This window comes from Mirounga angustirostris, unplaced genomic scaffold, assembly GCF_029215605.1.
Source record: "Mirounga angustirostris isolate CCGP_5_RB_7025 unplaced genomic scaffold, mMirAng1.0.hap1 SCAF_10, whole genome shotgun sequence".
Taxonomy (NCBI): domain Eukaryota; kingdom Metazoa; phylum Chordata; class Mammalia; order Carnivora; family Phocidae; genus Mirounga; species Mirounga angustirostris.
This window is the reverse complement of record NW_026991718.1, coordinates 108,951,403-108,968,055: the sequence shown is the minus strand read 5'-3', so window position 1 is coordinate 108,968,055 and position 16,653 is coordinate 108,951,403. Positions and strand designations below refer to the sequence as shown.

At 38.5% G+C, this 16,653-nt stretch overlaps 1 protein-coding gene across 2 annotated transcripts in view; it reads left to right on the top strand.

The window, feature by feature from the left end:
- ATRN (attractin) overlaps positions 1–16,653 on the top strand; it is a 156,758-nt gene that overhangs the window by 64,228 nt on the left and 75,877 nt on the right. For both annotated transcript variants that reach the window (XM_045885482.3, XM_045885483.3), the window contains exons 7-11: positions 4,475–4,565; positions 5,472–5,715; positions 6,677–6,860; positions 7,896–8,050; positions 11,175–11,259. In XM_045885482.3, the coding sequence (XP_045741438.1) occupies positions 4,475–4,565; positions 5,472–5,715; positions 6,677–6,860; positions 7,896–8,050; positions 11,175–11,259 (759 nt within the window). The remainder of the gene's footprint in view (positions 1–4,474; positions 4,566–5,471; positions 5,716–6,676; positions 6,861–7,895; positions 8,051–11,174; positions 11,260–16,653) is intronic.

Genomic DNA, 16,653 nt, shown 5'->3' with positions numbered 1-16,653 from the left:
TTTGGAAAATTTTTTCTGCTTGTACTTGATCAAAACATGATTTTTACAGCTTTATGTGTTTCATGTAGAAAATTAATGTAGTTTCAAATAAATTTTTACTAACTCATGGAAAGTAAAAATACAGTGACTCCTTTTAGAAGGATTTCTGAAACTTAGATTATAAGTTTTATCATCATTTATACTCTTACATAAGCGTATTTCAGCAGTTGAGCTTACTATTTTTTCCACAACCCTGTTAATCCAAAACTTTTAAGTTACATTAAAAAACAGTCCCCATTTTATGTCACCCAAGAGTCCTCTTAGACAAATGGTCTTAGTCTCCTAGGTTAAGATTTCCAGTTGAAACTTCATCACTGAATTTCCTTCCTTTAAGAAAATTAAAAAAAAAAAAAAAAAAGTTTAAAAAGAAAAAGTAAAGGGGCACCTGGGTGGCTCAAGTCAGTTAAGCATCCAACTCTTGATTTCAGCTCAGGTCATGATCTCAGGGTTGTGGGATCGAGCCTTACCTTGGGCTCTGCGCTGAGTGTGGAGCCTGCTTAAGATTCTCTCACTCCCTCTCCCTGCCCTCCCCAACCCACTCAGATTCTTTCTCTGTCTTAAAAAAAACTAAAAGAGAAAAAAAAAAGATTGAGCAGCAGGTAACCAAATGAGGAAAGGAGTATCACATAATCCAGTAAACTTTAAAACAGACTCACAGAAACCATACAACTGACCTTTTTTTTTGCCCCACAGAAACCATAAGGGGGGGGTTATGAGAGCGCTTACAAATAACCCCAAATATGGAAAGATGCAAACTGAGTGGGGATCATTGTTATTTCACTCTCTTAATTGAAGAGTAGAAGAAATTATTGCTGTGGAGGGCTGGGTGGAAAGAGGGGAAATTGGGTGGCTGACTGTCTCTGCCCAAAAGTCAGGGCTGCTTCTAATTTGGGCTATGCCTTGACCCAGGACACTTAAAATTTCCAAGGAGAGCAGAGTCTGGGTGGTTTATTCTAATAGACTGCATACTCCCCTGTCTGAGCCCCAGCATGTCCTCAGACTTCAGAACAGTGGATAGAACATAAAATATCAGCTCTCACACTACAGCTAGGATGGAAGGGTAAAGTTGTCTTAGATACTGCAGAAAAAGAATTAAGAAATCACCCACGCTTTGCAAATGTCTGGAGAGCAATATCTAACCACAAGCAAGATGAAAGAAATGACGTTGTAGCTAACGCAAATATCCTATGATGGGAAAATAAAGAGGAAGAAAACAGCACGTAAATGCTGATAACTGATCATAGAGGAAAAATAATAAGGAGATTGCTTCCAACTGCTTGATGCTGCCCATCAACCTAATGAGAATTTGAATTAAAAAAAAAAACAGACAAGAAAATGATAACAGTGAGATGAAATGGAAGATTACACATCTAAGGAAATGTAAATAAATTACATACAGAAAAAACTGGAATGAAAATTGAGTCACTGACAGCTTTATAGACATTCCAACGAATATAGGTTGAAATAATTAGAAAAGCAAGGACACATGGAAGACAGGAGATCCAATATAAAGATAGTTGCTGCTACTGAAGAAAGGAACCTAACAAATAGGACAAACGGATTGAAATTGCACAAGAAGTTCCAGGAAGATTATATAGCTGTTCAACAAGACCTAATTTGATCAAGTTATTGAACTTTTAGGATAAGGGACAAATTCTTGGGTGGGAAGCCTCAGGGAGTTCTGTGCCTCCTCTGGCTGGGGTCATGTTCAATCTGCACAGAGCCTTTGCCATGGTCTTTGGATGGTCAGACACTGTGATTGGAATACCAGGCCACTGTGCATGGTGGACCATCTACCCTGTGCCATGATGGTCATCATGAGACCAGCCAGCAAGGAGGAGTTTGTGAGAGAGATGGCTGCAAAGCTGGAAGACGCCTGTTTCTGAATTCCTGAAGTTTGTCTTTGCTTATCTGCTTGTCCAGGTCTTAGAACTAGTTGTTCAGTATTCTATTATCTTGGACTGAGCTCCCGGAAGAATTTATTTATTACTTGGAATTTCTTATGCTTTATTGCCTCAATATTTTTCTTAACTTGTATTTGCTTCTCTGGGTCGTAAAAAGAGTCCCAACCTGTTATGTAAGATCTTTTGGCAGTTCATGTGCGCCAAGTTATTGGGACCTGCCAGTGCCTTAGTGTCTTTGACAAGCTCTTGAGCTAGAGCTGACCTGTCATTGACTAGGAGGAGCAAAATGCATTAAGATACAGATTGAGCACCCTCCATGTCACTTGAAAGAGAAGGGGATTAAATCATCTAGAGATTTGGGCTCCCTCTTTCCTCTCTTTTAAGCTTAGAGAGACAGGCCTCTGGCTTGAACATTAGGCGTATCATGTGTTTTCAGAAGCCATGCTAGTCCTCAGGAAAGACCTTCTGCAGCCAGAGCTCCATAAAAGTATTGCAGTGGTACATAGTCCATTTTGTAAAGACATTACCCTGTTTGGATGTTAGTTATTTCTACCTAAGTAAAATATAATATTGTGACTTTAAAAATTAGAGAGAAAGAAGAAAGGAGGGAGAGAAAGGGAGGAGGAGAGAAAATGAGAGTGACTGAGAGTTCTTCAGGCTTCCAAACAGAAAAGTAAACCACGTAAAAACAGGAAAAATCAGACTGGCTTTGGGCTTCTCCATCATAGCATTCACTATTCGTATTATTCAGGGGAGCAGCATCTGCAAAGTTCTGAAGGCAAGAAAGGATGGCCCAAGATATTATACCCAGCCAAAATGTCATTCAGCTGTAAAGCTAGCAAGCAGATATTCTTAAACACCAGAGAATTTAGGGAAAGGAGCCATTTATGAGCTCCACAAGAAAATAACCACTCAGCAGCAAAATCCAGCCAATTAAGAAGTAAAGACTCAAGGAGAAGTTGTAGTAAGAGGATGGTGAGGAGATTGCTTCAGCTAAAAAAGAGGTCCAGTACTAAAGAATTATGGAATCACAGTTATAGAGTGGAATGTATTGCAGACCTGGACAGTGTAAAAATTACATAACAAAAATTGGGAGAAGAAATGGGAGGAAATGTGGGTGCTAAGGTTTTCAACTTTCAAGGCAGGAAGTTAGTGGATTCTGTCTAAAATTAATTTTGTATGTGACTTAAAAAACTAAAGTGAATCCAACTTCTAAATAATTTTTCATGTGTTTTTAAAAATGTGGAATATTCAAATAATACATAAAATAATAGCTGGTATTAATGTAGTATTCATATTCAGTAGATGTCACCATTTTGTTTTAGATCATGTGTAAAATATTTAAGACAAAAGGAAAGGTTTAGAGAAGAATAATGAATACTAATGCATACACCACCTAGGTTAGGAAATAAGACATTGCTAATATAATTAAAAACCCCTGCATGCCTCCTCCCCAGTCTCAAAGATAACCAATATCCTGATTTTGTGGTGTCGTTTGTTCACATACATATCTTTACACTTCTAATATACATGAACATATATTAGAATTAATAAATTTTCTGTTTTCAGTCATTACAAAACAGTATTCTGCAGTTTGATTTTTTAGCTTAACATTGTTTTGAGATTTATGTTGAGAATGTATTGAGTGTATTTTTCACTGTATAATTCTATTATACAGATATACTACAATTTATTAATCCATTTTCTATTGATGGACATTTATTTGTATCCTTTTTTGCTTTTTATGTCGATAAAACTTTCTTATGTCTTCTTAAAACATTACATAATAATGTTTTTCATCATATAAAACTTGGACTATTCAGGAAAACTTATAGAAAATAACATTTATTTAAAGTAGAACAATAGCATTGGTTTCCCTTTGATTTCTTTTTTCTATTAAATTATATACAAATTAACACTATTAAAAGTATCTATAGCATGATCCCCTTTGTATAAATATATGTTGTCAGTGTATTCTTCTGTTTGTATATATGCATCGAAAAATGTCTGGAATGATGTTTACTAAATGTTCATATTTTAAAAGTCTTTAAGTGAATTCATTGTATAATTGAAATGCCAAATGATATTCTAGCTTTCTTGAACATATGACTTTAAAAAAATCAATTAGATAAAGAAAAGGAAAAGTTAGTTTTCTTTTACTTAATCATCATTCCTTTTTCAGTACCTGTCTTCAATTTCAAATGACTAAATGAAAGAGAAGTTATGGCAGTGAATGCCCCTTCAGTATAACACAACTTGCAAGTGATTAAGACTGTATGTAGAAAAGGTTTTCAGGAAGCGTAGAAACTTCCAGTAGATTTTTTTTCCCTCATCCCAGGGTTGTGCAGCCCAGCCCCCCTTCCCAAGTTCTGATATGCCCCATGGACCCAGCTGTTAAGTTTGTTTGTTTGCAGAGCTGCCTCATTGCATTGCTTGTTTGGAGCATCTCCAAACTGCATGATATCAAATAGAAGAATATAAGATACTCTGCTTTGTCATTTGGGTGAAAATATGATCTGTTCATTTTGTAGGTATGACCTTGCTTCTAGGGAGTGGCTTACCCTGAACCGTTCCGTGAACAGTGTGGTTGTCAGATATGGCCATTCTTTAGCATTATACAAGGTAAAGTGTCTCCCTTCTGTACCAAGCTAGAAACTCCAGTCTTCCACAAATGCCTTATTATATTATGTAGTTGAAAAGGTACGTAGTGTTGGGGTTTTGTCTCTAATCTTTTTTATTGTGGTAAAAAACACATAACGTAAAATTTACTGTCTTAACCATTTTTAAATGTACAGTTCAGTGGTATTAAATACATTCCTAACGGGCAACTATCATTACCACTCATCTCTGTAACTCTTTTCATTTTGTAAAAATATAACTCTATGCCTATGAAACAGTAACTCCCCATATCCTTCCTCCCCTCCAGCCCCTGACAACCACCATTTTACTCTCTGTCTCTCTAATTTTGACTTCAGTTTTGGTTTTTAGTTAGGGAGAAACTTTCTGTTTTTTTGGGGGGGGTGTATACAGTTGGCTAAGTTGTAAGTGGAAATTAAAGTTGAAACCAGCTTGACCTGAGAGATTTTAATGGATTCAGATTGTACTGGGATATTATGATTGTAGTACTAAATGGTTAAAAATTAATACTGTGTAAATCAGCTTTTATGTTAATTAGCAAGTTTAGCCAAGAATAGCCACATTGCAATATAACTGAATAATCACTTTCATTTCCTTGTTTTTATGGTTTACGGGAGGATGAGGGAACTCTTCAACTTTATTTTTCCAAGCCATTTTATACCGTGAGACATCTCATATGAGGAAGTCCAAGAACAGTGGCAAAGTGTTGGAGATACAGAATATGATGTTTTATTTTATGTTGTTCCTTTCATTCTTTTCCTAATAATTCACTAAAAGGTGTATTTCACTAGCACTTCTTAAGCTAAGAATAACATCGAGGTTTTGAACTTTTCTTTCTCAAGTTTGATGCTTTTGATTTTTTTAGAATTTTGTTTGCATTTTTTTCCCTAGGATAAAATTTACATGTATGGAGGAAAAATTGATTCAACAGGGAATGTGACCAATGAGTTAAGAGTGTTCCATATTCATAATGAGTCATGGGTATTGTTGACCCCTAAAGCCAAGGAGCAGTATGCAGTGGTCGGGCACTCGGCGCACATTGTCACACTGAAAACTGGCCGAGTGGTCATGCTGGTCATCTTTGGTCATTGCCCTCTCTATGGATATATAAGCAATGTACAGGAATATGACTTGGGTAGGTGTATTTTTTCTAGTGGATCCTTTTTGAATGTCAAATTTAAAACCTTTACCCTTATTATTATGGCTGTTTAACAAGATTCCACCTAACCTTGACCCCAGTACTTTATCTTGAAATGCGGTTGATGTTGATGTGTTACCAGTGAAATGCAGATGATTGCTGCTGCTATGTAGTATATATTTGTTACCATCAATTTGGTGAGGGGCTAAGGACGACACTAAATGCTTTTGGTGTTGAAAATAAATAAATAGGGGCGCCTGGGTGGCTCAGTCGTTAAGCGTCTGCCTTTGGCTCAGGTCATGATCCCAGGGTCCTGGGATCGAGCCCCAACATCGGGCTCACTGCTCCAAGGGAAGCCTGCTTCTCCCTTTCCGGCTTCCCGTGCTTGTGTTCCCTCTCTCGCTGTGTCTCTCTCGGTCAAATAAATAAATAAAATCTTTAAAAAAAAAGAAAAAAGAAAAATAAATAAAAATGATTTGGAACAACAGATACTCTGAAGAAAAAAATTTAGACGACCCTTTAGAGATTGGTTTAATGGACTGTGATTTCCCCTTAATGTGTAATATTTCCGTTGGTTAAATTTTATTGTATCTGTTGTGGTGTGGGAGCACCACCTCTAATTGATAGTTTGAGAAAGTAGGTCCATAAAGTACATCTGTGTATCGGTCACTGAAGGTCTCAGGGTATTAAAGTGTTCAATTGAGGGAAATCTGAGTCTTTTAAATTTAATGTAATTATTTTCCTACATGGTATAGTAGAGCGTCAGAACATTTTAACAGATTGATGTTTGGCCACCTGGCTTTGTTACAAGTTTTAGATGGCCTCCTTTTAAAAATAAAAAGATAAAAGAAATCTATAGGTATCAAGCCTCCTGAAATCTCTTATTTTAAACCAATTGGTCATTTTAAGTATTAGGAGGAGCCTGCAATATTTGCCTTTAACTGTTTTCCTCTTCCAGCTAAGAACACATGGAGTATATTACAAACCAGCGGTGCCCTTGTCCAAGGGGGCTATGGTCATAGCAGTGTCTATGACCACAGGACCAAGGCCCTGTATGTTCATGGGGGCTACAAGGCTTTCAGCGCCAATAAATACCGGCTCGCAGATGATCTCTACAGATACGATGTGGACACCCAGATGTGGTGGGTGCTTTTTCTTGAGCTTTTACTCTAAGGTGTGAATTCTAGCAATTGTCGGGAAAATATTGGGCTATATTTTTGTTTTCAGGCCTAACAGGTAATTCTCTTCAGCATTGTTGGTAGAGAAATTGGGAAAGAAGCAGAAGGTAATAATGTAGCTAGGATTTATTTTGTAGCCTTATTCTGTAATTTTGTAGTAGATTGATTAGAAAATGCTTGATATTTTTTGACTATTTTTTCAATTTTCATAAACTCAGTACCTCTATAAAATTTTAGCTCTTCAAAACCCTGAGGAATAAATTGTTCTACAAAGCTGTAATGTATGCACATTGCTGTAATTAAGTAAAACATACCCATTTTTTAACCTTTTCTTGATGACTAAAGTGTCATCATTGGGGTTAGTTACTGGCATCCCTGCATGAAATCATCAAACAGAGGTGGTCTCAGGACCTGAATTAGAACTCTCCTCCCTCTGCTATAAACTGAACTATATATAAAGTGTGATAATTTTAATAAATGTAAAACAAATTTGAGTTATGAAATAATGTCATTATATAAAGCAATGATTTCTCTTCTTTCTTTTTGTATTTCCTTACATATTTGAGACCATGCTCTGGGATACCCTTTTACATTCTGTCTGTCATTTTTAGTGGCTGGGTAAATACTCTGTCATGTGGGCGTACTGAGATGGGGCAGTTAGAAGTTATGGTTTCTAGTTGTTGTCTTATTATTAAGGCATTGTATTATAAGCTTTTGTCTGTATTTGATATGATTTCTACCCAGAAACGAAGTACAGGGTCATATGAGGTAGGAACAGTTTTAAGACTCTTAATATGTTCTGTCAAAATTCTCACAGGCCTTAAGATTTTACATATTTATTTATTGTTGAGAAAGTTATTTATATATAGGGAAAAATCTAGAAGTATTTGCACATTTGGATCTGAAGTTAAGAAAATGGTTGTGTTTGCATTAGCAGATAGATGATAAATATTCTAAAAAACTAACCTTGTATTTATTATCTTTAAATAAACTCAAAAGGACCATTCTTAAGGACAGCCGATTTTTCCGTTACTTACACACAGCTGTGATAGTGAGTGGAACCATGCTGGTGTTTGGAGGAAACACACACAATGACACATCCATGAGCCATGGTGCCAAATGCTTCTCTTCGGATTTTATGGCTTATGACATTGGTAAGTTTCCTAAAGCCATTTTAGTTTCAAGAATCTTTTTTGTCTATGAGCAACATTTTCTTCTTTTGAGAGAGAGCAGGAGCCGGGAATGGAGGGGCAGAGGAGGGGGAAAGAGAGAGTATCTTAAGGAGGCTCCACACCCAGCACAGAGCCCAGTGCAGGGCTCGATCTCATGACCCTGTGATCATGACCCTTGCCAAAATCAAGAGTCGGACGCTTAACCAACCATGCCACCCAGGTGCCCCTGTAAGCAGCATTTTAAAAGAAACTGAAAATATCGCTAGTTGGAAGTGTCAGGCCATTTGAAAGAGGTCCAAATGGTATTTTTTATATTCATGTGACAAATACTATACATCTGTTTAAAAAAAAAAAATTCTATATTGAGTTCTTGTTTATATTTCTTATTTAAGTTTTTAATATATTTTTCTATATTAAGTTCTATTAAGTGAAATTACTCCCATTAATTGGTTGAATGTTAATTTTTGAGAGTGAGTTGGGGTGACCAACTGCTCTTCTGTGTTACAAACAAATGCCTTATGTAATAGTCTTATGTAGGGGGCGCCTGGGTGGCTCAGTTGGTTAAGCGTCTGCCTTCGGCTCAGGTCATGAACCCGGGGTCCTGGGATGGAGCCCCACGTCGGGCTCCCTGCTCAGCGGGGAGCCTGCTTCTCCCTGTCCCTCTGTCTGCCGCTCTGCCTGCTTGTGCGCTCTCTCTGTCAAATAAATAAATAAAATCTTTAAGAAAAATAGTCTTATGTAGTTGTGACCACCAGCATTGTGTTAAGTTGGTTTAACTAATAGCTTTATCGCATTCCCTAAAAAATTGGTTTTACACATTTTTGAAGTCTACTTTGATATGGAATTTAAACGTTTTTTGGAGTGGTAATATACTTGACCAGAAGAGGGCAGTATTTGTTCATGCAAAACAAATCCTAGAAACTCTCTTGTGTTAAGGATCATCAGATGTTCTTTTTTAGCAAACATACGTGTGCCAGTCACTGAGCTTGGGGATTGTAAGATGAGTAAATTACAGTGCTTGCCCTCACAGTGGGGGAGGCAGAAAGCTGAGCAGACAATATAATTGCAATTCAGGGTGTTACTTGCTCTGAGAGGAATATATGAGAGCATCTATGGGCATGCCTTAACTCAAGAGCAAAAGGGTTATGATCAGGGGAAGCCTTCTTGAGTAGGGTCTGGGTCCCGAGGAAGTCAGCGAGGTGAAGTTAGGCAGCACTTCCCACATGAAGGAAGCCCAAGTACATGGAGACACAGAGTACTCTCTGTTGAAGTAAGGCAAACTTACTTCAAAGTAAGTTGAGGCAAAAAGAGGCAAAAAGAGACCCTGCCACATACTTGGGACCTCTTGAGTAGTTTTGGCTGTTATCAGCTGCGCATCGGGGAGGAATGGCTTCTGGCAGAACTAGAGAAGCAAAGAGCTAGCAGACTAGTCAGATCTTGAGAGACCTGTTACATCATGCTAAGGAATTTGGGCTTTTTGAAGAATCTTACAGAAGAGCTGATGGAGTAGTATTTGTGTCTTAAGAAGATGTCTTTGTGGCATTGTGGTGAGTAGTTGGGAAGGGGCAAGATAGGGGTTTGGAGGCTGTTGCAAAATCCCGAGGAGGGTTGGAACCAAGGCTGTTGAAGTGGCAGTGAGGTTAAAGAGAGAGGTGGGTTTGAGAACTGCTGGGAACTTGGGGATTGTTGGGGTGTGTTTTGAGAGAGGCGGACACATCCTTATTGCCAGGTACTTGGTGGTGTTTTGTCAAAACCGTGGTAGACGGTGCTTTTTACCAAGGCTGGAAGTAGAAGGAGAGGGACTGGGTTGGGAGGAAGGGAGTAAAATGGGTTTGGGGGCATGTTCAGCTGGAGATGACCATGGGACCGAGGCATACAGAGGTCAGTGGGAGGCCCAAAGCAGGGGCGAGCCTCTACGGAGCATGTATCATCAGGGATGAGCAGAGAGCCAGAGAATGGATGGGTAAAAAGTCTGCGGGAGAGTGGAGACTGTGCAAGCATGTTGGAGAAGCAGGAGGAACATGAGGCAAGATCGGTGACCTGTGAGAGAGCAGTTACCAGTGGCTGCAGGGGACTTAAGGAAAACAAGGCCTGGAGAGACTTTTGGATTTAGCAACAGTGATGTTGTTTGTTAGCCTCTAGACAGGAAGGAGTAATCCAGATTGCAGTCATGTAAGGTGAGATGTACACCATGAAGGTTGACTGTTTTAGTAAAAAAAAAAAAAGAGAGAGAAAACGAAAAAAAACCCCACTTCTCTGTGAAGGGAAGAGAAGGCATAGTTGAGTGCCTCCTTGAGCACATTTAAAAGCCAGGTGGGACAAGAGGAAGGAGCTCCTGCCACCTTGTGGTTTTAGGGAGAGAAGCAAGGTGGGTGGGCAGGAAGCTATGAGAGTTGATGGCCTCTTCTCCATGTGAAGACCAAGGAATCTAGTCTGGGGAGGAGGAAGTGAAAGCTATTGTTGTTAAGGTTGAATAAAGGTCTGGATCGAATAGAAGAGTGTTTGCTTAGTGAGCGTGAATGTCTGAGTGTTTCAGAGAGCGAGTATGAGTGAGGTTGGCAGGGTTTTGCGGTGTCAATTAGATTAAGGTCCAGAAGAGAATTGCTAGCATGGGTCAGAACAAAGGAAAATCAGTAGATCCTAGGGGTTCTAGGAGAGGACTTGAAGTTTGAATTTTTTTTTTAGTTTTAGTTTTCATTTTTCACCTGTATTTTCCTGTTTTAGCTGCTGAGTTTGGGCAAATCAACATGGAGTGGAAAATAATTACGGAATGCACATATTTTACTTACATAAGTTTTGAAAAATATAAAATTTACCTAAGTTAAGAAGCGTGCTAGTGGGTAAAATTGATGGGCAACAGAATGAGTGATGTGAGTGTCATGAATGCATTCATGAATTAGAATTGCCGTATCGTTCTACCCTTCTTCCATGCCCTGCTGTTCTGCTCTTGCTGTATTTTACCTCAGAAATAATGGCGTGATTAAGAAAAACCAAGAGATACATTTTATGAGGTTGTGCTTGTCACAGTCTTCTCCCCAAAGAAGATGCCATTTCCCACTGATTAGGAAGAGCGGTTCCGTCTGAAATGTATTTTTTTTGCTCCTAGCTTGTGACCGCTGGTCAGTGCTTCCCAGACCTGATCTCCACCATGATGTCAACAGATTTGGCCATTCAGCAGTCTTACACAACAGGTACTTAACTGAAGAAGCGCTTGTCCCTTTTCTCTTGTGTTTAAAATGTAAGCAAAGTTGAACATGAAGAAGTGGAATTGGACTTAACATATTATTTGCGGCATCCCTTCAGCCCATTAGTTTGTCACAGAATTACGTAGGTCTGAATTTCCTGATTTCTATTTAAAATGTCTGATGTGGGGCACCTGGGTGGCTCAGTCGTTAAGCGTCTGCTCTCGGCTCAGGTCATGATCCCAGGGTCCTGGGATCGAGTCCCACGTTGGGCTCCCTGCTTGATGGGAAGCCTGCTTCTCCCTCTCCCATTCCCCCTGCTTGTGTTCCTGCTCTCACTATCTCTCTCTCTCTGTCAAATAAATAAAATCTTTAAAAAAAATTTTTTTTTAAATGTCTGATGTGGATTTGAATTACTTCTGATGCCAAGTTTGTTAGCATGCGGGAGTATGCTATGATTGGTGCTGTCTGAATGCATGGGACAACAGTTCTGTGCAGTTACTGTCTTATGTCCCCCGCTGGTCACTGTTGTTTGCAGTACTTGGGTTGTCAGGTTTCTTATCACTGCATCTGAGTGGTAAGGAGGGATTAAAAAAAGGAGAGAGGACACTTCGGATGGGAGATAGGATCGAGGAACAGAGGTGGGGAGATTGTGAAGCTTCAAACAGATAAATCTGCAGTCTTTGGATATTCTGAAGTCTGTACTGCATTTCATTGCATCACTCAGAGATGCCTGGCCTGAGCTAAATAAATCTGCCCCTGGAGAAGGGGGATCCAGAATGGACACTCTGCCCATTCCTCACAGTGTGCTTTAAAGATTTGTGATTTGTTGGGGAACCTGGCTGCCTCAGTCGGTGGAGCATCCAGTTCTTGACCCCAGGGTTGTGATCTTGAGCCCCACATTGGGTGTAGAGGTTACTTAAAAATAAAATCTTAAAAAAAAATAAAGATTGGTGATTTGTTCAACAGCCTAATCACGTTCTTAATTTTTCCCATTTTGTTTCAGCTCTTATGAGTATTGTCTGTTTCTCCTCCTAAAATTCTGAGCCTTATCGATCCTGGAATTACTTAAGTGCTACACACCTACATTATGTTAGGATTCCTTGGCTTTCAAAATTTCTGTTGTTATGATGCAAGATGAGATGAAGACCTGGAATTAGAAAAGATGAGCCAGCAGCATGTCTTGCCAATGTCTTGAAGGAAGAATTGACAAAATTCAGATAGTTAGATATTGGGAAAAGGTGATAACTTTTTAAAGTAATCACTCAGCTGCAATTTAGTGATAAACGTGGTTTTCCCGTGAGAACATGGGAGAGTACAGACTGACACCCTTACTCATTTGAAGTGTCGTCTTAAATTGTAGGCTGATACTTCCTCAGTGAGGAATACCCTGAAGTTTTCTAGTGAGTCCCTCTTAATGCTTTCATCTGAAAAGCAGTGGGGCTGTTTCGTCATTACCTTGGGTGCCTGGCCTCTGCTTTATTCATCTTTGTGCCCATGGTTCTCCTAGCACAGTATTTAGCACATCATAGACATTCTCTAAATTGTAGCAGCTCTTAGCCTGACTTATAATAATGTTTTCATTTCTGTGTAATTCCAGTGGTGTATTTGGGCCTATCTGTGAATCATCCGTGCGTACGGGGCAGGGTTGGAGGGGGCAGCCGATGACAAGAGAGGCCATGACTAGTTTCATTTTGTGAAAGAATTTACTGGGAGAGAAACTTTGGTATCATTTCTTCTTATTCCAAGTGGTGGTTTTCTTAGACCATCAGCAGCTTTGGGTCGGCCATACCTCACTTAGTTGCTGTCCTCGTGGTTTTTGTGAGGGAGGTGGGGTGAGAAGCTGGCCGTGAGGCACTGGGGCTGCGAAGAAGCAGCTGTTCCTTTCACTTGCCTGCTCCAGGCCTTTTTGAAGGGCTCTTCGTACCTCACATAGCCCACGTGTGACCAGATGGATTCAGAATTGCTGAAAACACCAGCTGTCCTGGGGGGGTGGTGGTGGAGCTTATTTGGTTTAAGCAGCAGATTGACGAGTTGAATCCAGACTGCTAAAAAAAACATGATACTAAACCAATAGTGAGATTAGAAATTCAGTGACCATTTTTGGTCACTGAAATGTGTCCATTTTTAGATATAGTATACAACACATACTTAGCCACAAAAGTCTTTATGCGTTTAGTAAGTTAGTCTTGTGTTAATTTGAAGGAAATTGAGGCAAGTGAGAGTGAATTTCTTGATGCCTCACTGTGGGTTAGTTCTCAACTTCCTGGCAGATCATAGGATCTCAGAGTCGGAAGAGATCTGAAGTCATCTGCTCAAAATTTCCACTTACTGCAGTCACCCCCTTTAAACATGTCCAGGGATGGAAAACCCATCTAAGAAGGAAGCCGCTTCCTTTTCTGTAGACACCTGTCATTAGCAGGTTCTCCTTTATATTATCTGGAATCCACTTCTCTGTCTCTTCTGCCAAATGATCTTGTTTCTGTTCTTCAGATTTTTGCCAGAGGTTATTATGTTTAAGGATAGCGTTGTGTCTCTGGTCTATATAGCCTCCAGCCTAACTCTTTCTTCAGGTTCTAATCTGGCACAGTGGTTGGCAGGATTGAGGATGTCCCAGCAAATGTCACACGAGAGGCACAGACATACTGTGTATGTGGTGGATATGGCCCAGTGTACCCTGCGAGACCAACTGCATCATTTGCTGGCATTGGCCTCCCACAGTAGCATTTTAAGAACTTTCCCTGGAGCTACTACACAATTGCTTTTGTTTTGAATATGTGTGATTCTGCATATATGGCCTGTTAACAGCTTTACTGAAGTAGAGTTGATACACACAACAGATTGAATATACTTACATATATACTTACATATATACTTACAATATACTTTGATAACTTGACGTGAGTATACACTTGTGAAATGATTACCATGATTGAGATAACATATCCATTACCCACAAAATGTCCTTGTTCAAAAATGTCCTGTCTATATTCATGAGGGATATTGCTCCATAGTTTTGTGGGGGTTTTTTATGATATATTTGTCTGATTAATATTGGACAGAATAAATTAGGAAGTATTCTTTCCCCCTCCTAGTTCCTGGAAAGACTTGTAAAGGATTGGTATTACACTTGACATGTTTGATGTTTGGTAGAATTCATCTGGGCCTAGACTTTTCTTTGTGGAAAGATTTTAAAATTGTGATTCAGTCTTTACTTGTGATAGGTTTATCTGTTCAGATTTTCTATTTCTTGCCAAGCAGTTTTTTTAGATTTTTTTTTGATTGTGATAAAATTTTCATAATGTAAGGGTTTACCATCTTAATTATTTTGACGTGTGGGTTTAATAGCACACATTTATGCAATCATCACTGCCATTCATCTCCTGAATTTTTTTCATCACACAAAACTGAAACTTTCTACCCATTAAACATTAACTTCCCATTCTGCCCTGCCCCCATCCTTCGGCAACCAGCACACTACTTCCTGTCTCTATGAAGTTGACTACTTCAGGTACCTTTAGCTGGAATCATACAGTATTTGTCCTCTTGTGGCTGGCTTATTTCACTTAGCATAATATCCTTAAGGTTCATTCATCCATGTTGTAGCAGGTGTCAGAATTTCTTTCCTTTAAGGCTGAATAATATTCTCATATACGTATACCACATTTTGTTTATCTATTCTTCTGTCAGTAGATACTTGGTTTGCTTCTACCTTTTGCCTATTGCAAATAATGCTGCTATAAACATGGATGTACAAATATCTGTTTGAGTCCTAGCTTTCGGTTCTCTTGGTTATATACCCAGAAGTGGAATTTCTAGATCATACTGTAGTTCTGTTTTTAAATTTTTTGAGGAACTAGATAGTTCCGATAATCAGTCTTGCTAGGAATTTGTTTCATTTAAGTTGTCTAATTTGTTGGTATAAAAGTTCCTGTTTCTTCATATGCTTTTTAATTTCTGTAAGGTCAATAAGATGTCCCTTCTTCATTCCTTATTTTGTTAATTTATCTTCTGTCTTTGTTCTTGGTCAGTCTAGCTAAAGGGTTGTCAATTTTATTGATCTTGTCAAAGAACAAATTTCTGATTTCATTTTTTTCTATTATTTTTCTGTATATATTTTATTGTTTCTTCTTGATATTATTTTCTCCCTTCTGATTGCTTTGGGTTTAGTTTGCTTTTCTTTTCTAAAGGTGGAAGCATGGGTGCCTGGGTGGCTCAGTCATTAAGCATCTGCCTTCAGCTCAGGTCATGATCCCAGGGTCCTGGGATGGAGCCCTGCATCGGGCTCCCTACTCTGCGGGAAGCCTGCTTCTCCCTCTCCCACTCCCCCTGCTTGTGTTCCCTCTCTCGCTGTGTCTCTCTCTGTCAAATAAATAAATAAATAAATAAATAAATAAATAAATAAATAAATAAATAAATATCTTCAAAAAAAAATAAAGGTGGAAGCTTAGGTTATTGATTTTAGATTCTTTTTTTTTCTAATATATGTGTTTAAAGCTGTAAGTTTTTCTCTAAGTACTACTTTAATCCCAACCCATAAATTTTGAAATGGCATATTTTTGTTTTCATTTAGTTAAAAGTATTTTCTAATTTTCCTTGTGATTTCTTCTTTAACCCATAGGTTATTCAGAATATGTTGTTTATTTTTCAAGTATTTGTGGAGTTCACAGATTTGCTACCTGTTGATTTATGATTTAATTCCATTTTGGTGATCAGAGAACATACTTTGAATATTTCCTTTCCTAAAAAAACAAAAACAAAAAACACTTACTGAGTTTTGTTTTTGTTTTTGTTTTTTTATGGCCTAGCATATATGGTCTCCCCGGGAGAATGTTCCATGTGCCCTTAAAAAGAATATGTGTGCTGCTCTGTTTAGGTGGAGTGTTCCACAGATGCCAGTAGGTCAAATTGGTTGATAATGTTGTTCAAGTTTTGTGTATCCTTGTTGATTTTATGCCTAGTTGTTCTCTTATTAGGAATGAGATATTAAAGTCTTCAACCATTATTGTTACCTTACTATTTTTCATAAGGCAGACCTGACAGCAAAGAATTTTCTTAGTCTTTGTTTATCTGGGGAGGTCTTTATTTCAGTTTCATTTTTGAAGGATAATTTTATTGGATAGAGAATTCTTATTTGACAAATTTTTTTTTCTTTCCGTCACTTTCAGTATCTTATTCCTCTGCCTTCTGGCTTCCATTGTGTCTTAGCCATTAATATTAATGTGATTCTCTTGTATGTGAAGAGTTATCCTACTTTTGTTGCTTTTAAGAATTTCTCTTTGTTTTGGGCTTCAGCAGTTTTTGATTATAATGTGTGTGAACGTGGATTTTTTTGTGATCATCCTACTTGGAGTTTGTTGAGCTCTGTGGATGGATGTATAGATTAATCCTTTTCATCGAATT